This window comes from Sorex fumeus, unplaced genomic scaffold (genome assembly GCF_029834395.1).
Source record: "Sorex fumeus unplaced genomic scaffold, SorFum_2.1 ptg000061l, whole genome shotgun sequence".
Taxonomy (NCBI): Eukaryota; Metazoa; Chordata; class Mammalia; order Eulipotyphla; family Soricidae; genus Sorex; species Sorex fumeus.
This window is the reverse complement of record NW_026606118.1, coordinates 29,212,429-29,225,479: the sequence shown is the minus strand read 5'-3', so window position 1 is coordinate 29,225,479 and position 13,051 is coordinate 29,212,429. Positions and strand designations below refer to the sequence as shown.

Sequence of the window (13,051 nt, the reverse complement as noted above, 5' to 3'; positions counted from 1 at the left end):
AGTCCCTGGATGCACCACAAATTTATTTTGGGTAGATCTTTCCTATTAGATGAAGTCCTGGTTTATGGTTCATTTAATAAGGATTCACATTCAGGACTTCCAGATTTAGTGCTTTCCTATCTACTCTATCAGAGTAGGAAAACAGGTAGGAAAACCAGCAGTGTTTTGGTTTTCCAAGCCTACATCATGATTTGAGGAGTTTCCCGGCCCCTCCAATTCTACTCCATGCTATGGTTATTCATCTTAACATCTCTAAAAAAAGAGCTCATGTAATTAGAGTCTAAGGAAAACTCCATACAGGCCAGGACTGAAATGCAGGACAGCAACACTAGTCATTCTCCAACTGTCTCAGATGAAATTAAGTCAGGTCCTGGATCTCTTAGGGACTCTATTACCCTAACCAGAGTAAACAAACCATTCAACAAGTCTTCCCCATTCTAAGATCCTATTAAAAACATTCTATCTGCTAGTACACGCTGTTCATACAATATGTTATTTCTGGCTGATAAAGATAATTCAGCATTGGCACATGAGTGGATAGGACACTGTCTGACTCCTTGTCCATCTCCACATTTCTAATATTACACCAACTTTAGCAGTGAACCTATAGGAGGCACTGAGCAAGATTTACTTAAAAATACTTTAAGGTTCCAATTGCCTTGGACACAGGTTATGAAAGTATAAAAATAAAGTGACCAATTTCAAACAATGAAAGAAGAGACAACCATAAGACCAGCATTGTTATGCTGTATTTTACATTATATTTGGAAGAGGGCTAAAAAGTCTATTTATGGAATTTTAATTCCTAACAGTATTTTTCTCACATATAAAGTGCTCCTAATTTGACTACAAATCTAGTAAGGATGATAGAAAAATCAGATTAGAAAAGGAAAGAATAAAAGGAAGGAATATAATTTAGGTTAAAAGGAAAGAGTGAGAAATTCCAAAATTACTACTTTAAGAGAGTAGTTACAAAAGAACATCAACACATATAATATTACATATTCCAACGGTATTACAACTTTTACATAATATAAAATATATAAATATACACACATACAGAGCATGCACACCTTACATTCTTTTAAAGACTATAGAAATGGAACTTTCCCAAGTTTCTTAATAAAGTTCTGAAGATGTTTACAAGTTTACAATTTGTTACTTTTAAAGTATATACTTATATGTATGTATACATATGTATATATACACATATAAATATTCTTTTTGTTTGTCTGGTTTTGTTGGTTCTGGGGATGGAACCGGGACTTTAAACTCATGAAGCACATGCTCTAGTACTGAGCCACATCCCCAGTCCAAGAGTCTGTGCTCTTAGACTGCACAAAAATTCTTTGTTTTTTTTTTTTAATTAAAAATCACTGTAGTTATGTAAAACAACTATCTTATCTTGAAAAATTCATTTTTTCCTTCTAAGAAATACAAATACATGAAACTTTCATTTTATAAATAACTTAACATTCATGTACTGTAAATCCATGGATAAAAAAAGTGACTTAAATAATGCAAATAAGATGTTAATTGAAGGACCATGATCACTAAACTTAGGTGGCCTGAAATGGATGATGATACATTCAAAGTTAGGCCAAATCCCTTAAAAGCGAATTAATGATTACCAAATAAACCAATCACACATAAGAAATGCAGCAAGAAAAGTTTGGCTAAATGAGAAATAAATTATCAAAATGAAATCTACCAACAAGAATCACTTAAAAAGTTGTTTTAGGAAGTCAAAGTCTAGAATTCCCAGAGTACAGATGGAATGTCAATGACAGTATAACTTAAGTACAAGTTCGTAGCAAAGATTGTTTGCGTGTTGGTGGGTGAGTAAGTGATTTCTGGAGCTGTAAACTCATTTACTAAAAAGTTGAGAGAAGCACCGCTTTCATCACTGCTAAACGCAATCACTCAGCCAAGTTCTAAAATGAGAAACGTTCTCGTCGCAAGGAAATGCTGCTCAGCCGTTTATTGCTTTTTTACTCTGAAGTTTTTTTCTTCCTATTTAAGAAATGCAGGGAAAGCAACTTCAGATGCTTATTTTTATCTGTAAACATTCAGAAAAAAAAGCATTAGGCAAATAACAGGATACATTTTTGTTTTCCTTTTGACTGTACCTCTATCAGGAGAATTTAGTAAAGTTGCAGATGAAGAGGAGAGCCGCTTGCTAATGACAGGATCAACATGTTTCGAGAGATTCATGGTGGAAACTGACCGCCTGTCTGGATCTAAAACAAATGGAGATAATGCTAATTGACAGCCAGCATGCAGGATTGCAATTTCCTAGTTCAATGATGAAAGGAAAAACTAGGATTCAATGCATTTAGCTCTATGACTAGATCTTTTTGTAATAGCACAGTTTTCTAAGTGGAAATTTAACGGTAACTTAAAGGCTAAAAATAAAATTCACCTTTTTAAAAATAAAACTAAACATTCAGTTTGCCAATTTGCCAAGGAAATTTAAATGTGTTGTAATAATACGTCAAATAAATGGAAGGCCAAAGATAGGCCAGGGAAGGGATACTGAAATAATGGAAGCAGATTCGAAGCACAGAGAGGGCCGTAGATTTGATTGCTTTTCATCATTTCTAAGAATAGGAACAAAGGGATAGCAAGAAAAAACATAATGCAAAAACTAGAATAAAAAGCCCCCAAAACAGGTTCCATCATTTGCTGTACTTTTACATGCAGAATTATTTCACCAAGACATTTAAAGTTCGTTAGAGGGGTCAGAGAGATAGTTCAAAGGGTCAGTATGAGTGTTTGACATGAAGAAGAACTGGGTTCTATCCCTAGCACTCCACAGTCCCCAGAGCACCACTGGGGGACAGCACCCTGCCTAAAACATAGTAAACTGTAGTTTACAAATGTAGACTTCGATCAAAAAGCTGCCCCACAAAATTGCCAGTGATAGCAATATAGTCAGAATTATTTCTTTTTAAAATTCTGTTTTGTTTCATTTTGTTTTTGGCCACACCCGGTGGTGCTAAGAGCTTATACCTGGCTTTGCACTCAGGGATCATTTCTGCTGGGTTCTAGGGATTGTATGGGGTTCTAGAGATGAACGGGGACTGATCATGTGCCAGGCAAACATGCTACCTACTCTACTGTCACTCTGGCCCTCTTTAATGTTTTTATTGATTTTGAGCCACACATGATGATGCTCAGGGGTTACTCTTGGCTCTGCACTCAGGAATTACTCGTGGTGGTGCTTGGGGACTTGGGGATCATAACGGATGCCAGGGATTGAACCTGGGTCAGCTGAGTGCAAGTAAATGCCAACCCGCCCGCTGTACTATTGCTTTGGCCCTAAAAACTTTTTATAGGGCGATTTCCAGAACAGCTCTGGTAGAGGCCTGGGACCACTCCTGGTGCTGCTCAGTCAGGTGTGGGTCTGTAGCTCAGTGCTCTGGCAGGTGAGGCAGTGATGTGGGGGACAGAACTCAGTACCTTAGTTGTATTAGGCGTATATTCTATTAGTTAAGGCATCTCACAGGCCTCTTTTCCTCTTTAATTTTATGAACATAAAAATAAATGTAAATAAAATATACAATGAGAAAAAAAACTATAGCTCATCCTGCAGTCGAATGATTTTAGAATAATTAAATATTTTTATCTAGAAGGCAAATAGATGTTTGAAATTATGCCAGACAAAGTGAGAAAGGCTCTGTCATAGTTTTATTCTCTAGTGTTGATTTCTGTAACTAAAAATAAAAACATTCTTTATGGTAGAAGGACTCAGAACCTAGCTGCATTGGTTTAACTTGCCTTGGAAGCAAGCCATTTATAGTAAATTCTCCCCTAGAGTATAACCAATTCTAGCCAATTTACAGTGAGCAGGGCATGAACATATTTTTCTGACAATACCACATATTTCTATCTTTTATGACAATTCACTTGTATGGTTCAAACCATCTAATCTTTTTCTTTCTTTTCTTTCTTTTTTTAAACGACCACAATGTTTGTGCTTCACATTACACTTAACTAAAGGGCTCTGTGGGAAATGTTGACAAAGGCCAAGGGTAAGGTCAGAGAGAGCTCAATGAGCTGAGCACGTGCTTTTATGTGGGAAGGCTGGGTTCAACCCTATAAAACCCATGATCTTCCCAGCACAGAGCTAGGAGTAGACTCCAAACACTTGTGAGTGTGGCCCCCAAATTAACAAAATAAAACAAAAGCCCCAAACCATAGATCATGTCTTGATGATGTAATGGGAGAGTCCGGGCTCCAAGAATGGATAATAAAAAGTCATTTCTAAGTAATTCTAACGTATTGTTTTCTGATATTGCTTTAGTTGAGGGAAACAACTTACAAGTAGTTCTATCTCTTATGGCTAAACTTATGGAGGCATAACTTGCATTTATTGTATTTCTTAATACGTACATCCATTTTTCCCCCTCACTGAACAAGACACAAAATCACAAAAGGATCTGTGAGCAATTAGTGTGAAAAGTGTAATGCATTACACAGCAGTGCTGTTTGTGTTAACTTGGTTATCAAACAAGATACCAACTCAATTTGGATTAAATTTTATTTGCAGGATGTCTGTTGAACAGAAAACACAAACTGTACACCACGAGCTAGGTTTTGGGGGAGTTAAGAAGTATTATAAAAAACATAAGATCTGACAGATGTTTCTAGCAGATCATCCTGACCTTTGAGAATTGTGGCAAATTGTAATTACTTTCAAGTTTCTCTGTCTCATACAGTCTCATCTTCACCACTAGTGAGTTTATGTACTTACAACTCTTGTAAACATAGGTTTTATCCAATTTACAAACACAATACTCGTGTTTCTTATTCTGTAATAAAAGTCGGATATTAAACTCTGAGTGTGGGGGAAGGTGGCTCGGGGGTACAGCGCCTGCCCTGCATGTGTGAAGCCCTGGTTTCAATCTGAAAATAAATAAAAATAAACTCAGGGTGAAAACAAAAAGTAGAGCAAAGCAACTTTATTTCTCCTTAACAAGGTTAGAAAAGAAATAAGGTATGCTTCTGTGATACACATGTAAAAAAAGAAATAAGGTATGCTTCTGTGATATACATGAAGACAAGTCAAAGAAAAATAGGTAGTAAAAAAATATCCTAGAATGAATTAGCACATGTAAATGAACCTATGATCAAGGACTTGATATGTGCTCCACCAAATACCACTGGATATTTTGAGTTATGAACAGTTAAGATTTTTTTCTTTTAAATTTGGTTCACTTTCATAGGAAAGTAAATTATGGTAATATGCTTTTAGACTTTTTTTTTTTAAATAAAGGGATTACAGAAGACATAATGAATGTTAGGAGTAAAATAGAGAAGAGCAAACAACAACAATCTAGAGATATTTAGATTAAAAATGTAAAAAATAGCAATAGTGGAAGGCTGTGTATAAAGGAGAAGGGGTGTGTGTGTGTGTGTGTGTGTGTGTGTGTGTGCGCGCGCGCATGTGTGCACATAGCCGCATGCATGTGCTTAAGTGTAGGAGAGTGCGTGGCATGCCAAACTGAATGTTGGTCCCAGGTAATGAGCTAAAATTTGGAGGGGGCAGGGTTGTACAACATACTAATTTAAATAGAAAGCAAACATACCAGATGTGACTATTATTTTAACACCGTTAAGTCACCTGAGTTATTTGGTCATCACACTTTAGAAACACTGTGTCACATTCCAGATCTAGATCTACGCAATAGGATATTAAGCATGCGTTATGACTAAGGTGGTGATGGTTCAGCTACTGATGAGCTGGCCCTAGGTCCGAGGGGCTAGCTATACAGATCAGCAATCAACAACCACAGGGAGTCTGTACCAGATTTTCTAGTACCACCCAGAGTGGTGAAGTGGTGGTCCAGGCCTGCTAAATCGAGAGAGGAGAATGATGATTCAACAAAACCACCTGGGGACAGAATGTAAGACAATGATTTTTCAAAGTAAATTAAAAATAGAAGGTTATCTGACTCACACAGAAGAAAAAAAAAACAATGGACACATCATATACAAATCAAAGTGCATTGAATTTACAGTACAAAAATAAAACCTTTCTCTAAAGTCCAAATTTCCCTATAGCTTTTGGTCACTTCAAGGAGATGAAGTAGCTCTGACAGTTGTTATGATTTAACATGTACTTCCTCTAGCAGGGCATGAGGGTGGCACACGTGCTAGGGTATGAACATAGAGGCACTTGGTATTGATTTTGAACAGTCAACCTTGCTAAGGTTCTTCCCAAGGAGAAAAAAAAAGACAACTAGTTAACCTATTCCATAATCCTGAGACTTATGAAAATGAGCCCCACAAGATAACGTTGAGTCAAGGCCAGAATGTTTGTTCAGAAATACAGCATAGAATTCTCTGTCTTTACAGGAATCTAACAATGAGGAAAGCTCGTGTTAAGGGAGAAAACCTTATCTTCTTACCTCTATGACCCTCCCATCCTCAAACAGTGGAAGTATCACGTAATTAGAGTTATAATCGTTTCAGGAGGATGGTTGTTTGCAAATACAGAGATTTTGAAAGAAAGAAGGAACAGCACTTTAACTATCTAGGAAAAAAGCGATTTTGGAGTGGTCCCTGTGCTTACCTGCACTGTGGATTCTGGGGCTCCCATGGAGAGTGCCTCCCCAGGACCACCGGTTTTGCTTCTGTTTTGGCTTCTGGCTCCTTTCCATCGTCCGTCGAACAACAGCTTCATGGCGTTCCTTAAACCCAACAAAGTTGCTGAGGATTAGAGTCAAGCTGATTGATGGGGCCTCTTCAGTTTAAGGCAGAGTAGCATGAGAAATGGAACTTAAACTTTGACTTTAGTTTTCCTACTCGCTTTCCATATATCCAAAGTTTATTTAAGGTAAAAACCATAGTCAAGCTGGGAGGTTACTGAAATTGTTATATTCCAGCTGATAAAGACTACGTAGACAATGGGCACATAAAAAAACTCTTATTACTATCACTAAGGTTATCAATGCACTTAATACAAAGCACATGTTCTTGGTTAAGTAGTTTGTAAACACAGGTGGTACCATATTTTAAAACATGGAACGTGGGGGTGGGAGAGACAGCTCCTACACATATGATCCAGGGCTGGAACACATGCTTTGTATGCAGGAGGCCAGGGTACCATCTCTACTTCCTGAGGAGCACTGAGGTGGGAGAAGGTCCCTGAGCACTAGAGGGTATGGCCCCCAAACCAAGACAAAACAAAACAATTTAGAACCTGATGCTGTGTACTATCCTAAACCTACAATTTACTGAGTTGTAGGATCTTGTAGCTTCATCATTTTGAGAAGAAATTTCCATTATTATTATTAGTTTTTTTTCCCAAAAACTGCTATATAGTGGGGCTGGAGTGATAGTACAGCAGGCAGGACATTTTCCTTGCATGCATAGACCCGGGTTCAATCCCTTGCATCCCATATGGTGCCCTGAGCACCGTCAGGAGTAATTCCTGAGTGCACTGAGCATCAGTGTTAGGGAATGAACATAGAGGCTCATGGTATTGATTTTGCTAAGTCACCCTTGCTAGTCAAAATCAGTCAACCTTGGGACCAAAGAAGCCAGAAAAACAAACAAAATCACTGCTATGTATCACCTATCCAAAGGACGAACAGGGGTTAAATAAATATTTATAAATGACAAAGCTTTACAGAAAAGTTTTTTGGGGTGGTCACAGTAGTTGAGTAGGACTGAAACAAACTAAGAGATAGGGGTCAATCAGTGACATGGGCTTTTACTCTCTGGCAATCCTAGCCATCTTAGCGTCTACACCCAGCTCTCCCTAGAAATAGAATGTATGTTGGTTGCTATGTGACCCGGCAGCTCCATGGAACGTTTCTAAGCCAACCCGCAGCATTCCTGAGACAGACGAACCAGCTATTTCCTAGCACTGGGTGGGCTTACTTTGTCCTCCTCGAGTCTCTGCCTTCTCTTCTCCTCCACAGCTGCCCTCCTCCGCTCCTCCTTCAGCCTCTGCTCTTCTAACTTCTTCCTCCGCTCCTCCAGGTGCTTCTCATAGTGCTGCCTGGCTCGCTCCTCTCTTTCCAACCAGACGATTTCTCTTGCGGCTTCAGAGAGAGAGAGAGAGAGAGAGAGAGAGAAGTCAAACACAAGAGGGTTTGAAAAGCTTGCATTGGCAAACATGGGAATTTGGCAAACATGGGAATTTGGGGATTGTATTCACTAGGCCTGGCCACCTTTGCTTCCCTCACACTTTCATGGAAAAAAAAAACAACAACAAAAACCAAAAAACAACAACTGTTAATTTTTAGCATAATTTACCATGACACAATCACGTTGAGGAAGACGCACTGAGTTCTGTCTAGGAACCCCTAGGGTTCCCCTGTTTACTACTGGCACATCACATGCTCTGCTCTCCAGACGGCTCTCAACATGATGCACTCTAAACCAATAGCATCATCTGCGTCTCTTTTTAAAAAATGTGATACAATCTTAACTTACACTTAACATTTCTTTAGAAATTTACTTTAAGGGACAGAATGATAGCTCAATGGGCTGAGGGCATGTTTCACCTGAGAGAGGGTTGGGTTTGACCCTCTGTACCACCTGCGGAGTAATACACTCCACCTCACCAAGTACCACTGAGTACTGCCAACACCCCCTGCCAAAAATATTAAGAAATGGCACATATGATGTGTCCAATAAATACTGCACTTCTAGTTTTTTTAATGAGACTGCATATTAAAAGTAACTAATTTAATTCCATCAATTCTAGTACTTTTGTGTCTTTGGACCACACCCAGTGGTGCTCATGGCTTACTCTAAGCTCAGGGGTCACTCTTGGAGTAGACCATGCCTTACTGGCCATGCTGTCTCTCCGATCAAATTCTGAAACTTTCTTAAGATGCACTTACTATTTATTGATCATGCACATACATGTACATAGTGCTTTTTTATTTTTCAACATGGAAATTTTTTACCGGTATACATTATGAGACGCATCTTAATATATTTAGAAAGATGGAGAGATAGGGACAGATCTGTCAAAGTTTAATTGGTGCTAAATATTAAAAAGTGAGATGAAGGTTCTTCTCTATCCTTAGAACTCTCTTACCTTTCACTCCACTTTTGAATAAAGGAATGAACATGCAGACTCTAGCATTATTATTATTCTGTGTTTTTATATTGTATGTTTTTATATTAATATATTAAATGTCACCTTTTTTATACTATTTAATTAGTTTTTGATCATTTTTATTGAGGTACTAGGACTTACAATACTGTTAATTATTCTTTTCATACAAACATTACTGCAACACCACACCCACCACTGTCCCCGGTGCCATCCCCTACAGTGTAAGCTCAGCTCTAGAGACAGAATCTTCAGTTCAGTTCTGCTGACATTCACCATTTGCTCCCTTACTATGTTTCTTACTATCCCACATGTGAGAGATCATTTTTTTTTTAGCACTGTAGCACTGTCCTCCTGTCGTTCATCGATTTGCTCAAATTGTGAGACTTGTTACTGTTTTTGGCATATCGAATATGTCACAGGTGGCTTGCCAGGCTTTTCCGTGCGGGCGAGATACTCTCGGTAGCTTGCTGAGCTCTCTGAAGAGGGGCGGAGGAACTGAACCCGGGTCAGCCGCGGGCAAGGCAAATGCCCTATCTGCTGTGCTATCACTCCAGCCCATCATTTTTTTTTTATTATTTAAAAAATTTATTTTTGGGATATTTTTTAAAAACTTTGTTGTGAATTTAGATGTTGTGAACATTTAGATGAATAAAGCTAAACTTCTGAAATTCCACAAAATTGTATATTAATAAGTTGATAGAAATGTTCACTTTTTTCCAAAAACTGTTTATCATTTTTCTTCTTAAAGGTATATGTTTAAAAGATTAATAGTATGTATAATTCTATGCTAATACATTTTAAATATACAATTTAGTAAGACTGAGAATTAGGACCTAAGTTTGAAAGGGAAATCTAAATTCACTAGAAGTATCTTAAGATATCTTTCTATTACAACAAATGAAACATGAATCTAACAATATTTAATGGCTATATGATAGTTCATTGTTTTCACACCTTATTTTATATAACCATTTACTTGCTAGATTATTCAAACCGTATTTTACAAATCCAGAGTTTTATTATCATAAATATCTGCAGGTATGTAAGCTATACAAAGGATTACCCAAAGGGAATATATATTAAAATTCTACTCAAAAACACAAAAATATTAACTTGAAAAGAAGAGGTATAAGCCCATTCATGCTCACAGTAGGGCTTTACAACAGACAAGTTCTATAAATAACACAAGTATCCAGTGAAAGAATAAAACAGCTGTGGTACAGATAAACAAGTGAATACTACTGAGCTGTAAGAAAAAAATGAAAGCTTGTCTTCTGCTACACCTTGGTTGGAGTTAGCGGCAATAGTACTAAGTAAAATAAATGGAAAAACAACAAATACAGAATGGTCTCACTTATATGTGATATAGACAGAAATAAAGCAAAAAGACAGGATCTAATGACAATAATCGTTTTGACTTTGAATACAGAACTGAGGCTGCCAACTGGGGTGGGATAAAGAGGAAGAGGGAAACTGGAGGTGCCACCAGGTTGGTAGTGGAGGGTATTGGGCATTTTGGTTGTAGTGGAGGGGTGGTCACTATATTCACTAGAAACATAAATACAACTGGTACCATATGATCTCAATTAGAATTTTTTTAAAGGCAGAATAACATTGAAAGGAATAAAAACTAAACTCATCTAAAAAAGAAAAAAACAGATAAAAAGGAAAACAATTCTGATAGATGTCTCATACTGTCTTCAGTGGAGAAGCACTGCCAACAGTGGATGAGAGCATGCAGTAGGAGGTATTTGTATACTCACGTGTGTGTGTGTGTGTGTGTGTGTGTGTGTGTGTGTGTGCTTTGGGAACCACATCTGGCAGAGCTCAGGGCTTACTACTGGCTCTGTGCTCAGGAGTGACCCCTGGAGGTGTGTAGAGAACATACACATGCAGTGCCAAGGACTGAACTGGGACTGGCCATGTGGAAGGCAAGGGACGTAACCCCTGGAATCTCCCTGGCCCTTTATGTTCACACTCTTTAATTTTTATTCAAGCCACGTAGTGTTTGTATTTTATACCTCGTTTTAAGGAAATTTTTTATATTCTTTTAGGATACTTGTAAAGGTAAAATACCCCTTTTCACTGAGAGAGTCAGAGACCTCGATATCCTAAAGACAAAGGAATAAACAAACTTATTCAAGAGAAGTGGGTCAGGTAAAATTTACATTAATGAGTTGGTTTTTCTTAAAATTTATTTCTCATCCAGGCCTGCTTTTGGGGGCTCAGTCATTTGCATTTTAGCAAACCTCCTTGCAGATGGCAAGACGAGTGAAAAGGCTTTGAACGGAACACTCATTGCCCTCAATGGTTTGACAGAAGCTCTGGCTCTTGCAGGGATCACTGTTGCCTTTTTCTTTTTGTCAGGAAGGTTATTAGTAGCATGCGTATTTACTGGATGCTTGACATAGACCCAGCAAAGCTGAGCAACTCACTGCTGCTATCTTAAGATGTCTATCACAGATGTCAGAATTCCTTCCATCTGTTTTCTATGCAACAAAGCTTTTATTCCCCTCCATTTCCCATAGTGGCATTTCTCTCTTACTCATATTCAGTGACTACTTCTGGATTCACTGGAAGTTACTTTTGAGTCATTCCTGAAAAAATGCATGGCCTTGGGCAAGGTACTCCACCTCCCTATATCTTACCCTGTATCTTTGCACATAACACAAAATTGTCCTTTAAATTTAGTAAGAATTTAATAACATTAGTTATTATTATATTATTGTCAGTTTTGTAATCATAATAATTTCTATTCAGAAAATTAAAGCAGTTCTTTAGGTTGTGCTATAAATCACATAGGGTTAGGCATTACTACAATAATAATTTTATCATAAATAATTTTTTAAAGAAACAATATTTCTTGGACTGGATAGTACTGCAGGTAGGATGCTTGCCCTGCATGACCGACCTGGGTTCAATCCCCAGCACTGCATATGGTGCCACCAAGCATCTCCAGGAGTGATTCCTGAGTGCAAAACCAGGAGTAATCCCTGAGCACTACCAGGTGTGGCTTCCCCACCTCAAAAATTTTTTTAAAAAATTTTAAATTTTATTTAAAGAAAAACATCATTTCTCTTCCCATTAAACTCCTAGTGAGTTCCATTTCTAGTCTGTTAGGAAGTGATGATCCTATTGCAATGCCTTCTTTAAACAACTGTCAGCTTTAAATAGAGACTAAGCAAACAATGGTGACAGAACAAAGACAACTTGTATATTATTGGAGTTCTAGGATTACTACCAAGTACAGATCACATAGAATTTTACTTCTTAACTTTTTCTTGGGGTCGAGGTGGGGAGATGGGGCACACCTGGTGATGCTCAGGGCTTATTCCTGGCTCTGACCTCAGGGATCACTCCTAGTGGGGTTTGTGGGACCATCTAGGGTGCTGAAAATTGAATCCGGGTTGGCTGTGTGCAAGGCAAGTGCCCTATCAGCTGAACTATCTCACCAGCCTCTCATATAATCTTTTAAAAGTAGGTGGCTAGATGAACAATTTTAATATTTTAATAAGGTGAAAAGTAATTTTATCCTGAGGTTTAGTTATTTAAAATACTTCTTATGGATGAGAGATACTGTCAATGTCTTATGTTTTCTAATTAAGAAGTGAGATCTGGGGCCTGCAGAGAGTGTCACAGGCCTCGAGTCCTCTGGGTCTACGCATGTCTTGCAGGTTCTCGGCTCTGGGGGTCAGTCCCCGATTACTGCAGAGCCCCTCCAGCTTTGCTGGGTAAAGAGAGCCCTGCAAACCCCTCAACACTGTTGGCAGCCAAACCCCCAACTCCAGACAGAGTTAAAGTAAGTAAATCATTATGCCTATCAAATTTATCTGCTGCTGCTGCAGAGAGGACAGGGGGAGGGCAGAGGAGGCAAAGGGTGCGTTCAGGGGCCAGCTTGGCTCCAGGCTCCAGGAACGTCCCACATCCTAGGCCCCATCCTGCTCCCTCCGAACAGGCTGTATCACTGGG

At 38.4% G+C, this 13,051-nt stretch overlaps 1 protein-coding gene across 6 annotated transcripts in view; it reads right to left on the bottom strand.

Moving 5' to 3' along the window:
• The window catches only part of MAP7 (microtubule associated protein 7), a 165,391-nt gene that overhangs the window by 32,782 nt on the left and 119,558 nt on the right, over positions 1–13,051 (bottom strand). For 4 of the 6 annotated variants that reach the window (XM_056125987.1, XM_056125986.1, XM_056125985.1 and 1 more), the window contains exons 4-7: positions 7,891–8,054; positions 6,578–6,695; positions 5,810–5,896; positions 2,130–2,240 (exon numbers count right to left, since the gene is read on the bottom strand). In XM_056125987.1, the coding sequence (XP_055981962.1) occupies positions 2,130–2,240; positions 5,810–5,896; positions 6,578–6,695; positions 7,891–8,054 (480 nt within the window). The remainder of the gene's footprint in view (positions 1–2,129; positions 2,241–5,809; positions 5,897–6,577; positions 6,696–7,890; positions 8,055–13,051) is intronic. The other 2 variants (XM_056125989.1, XM_056125988.1) reach the window with 1 other exon arrangement.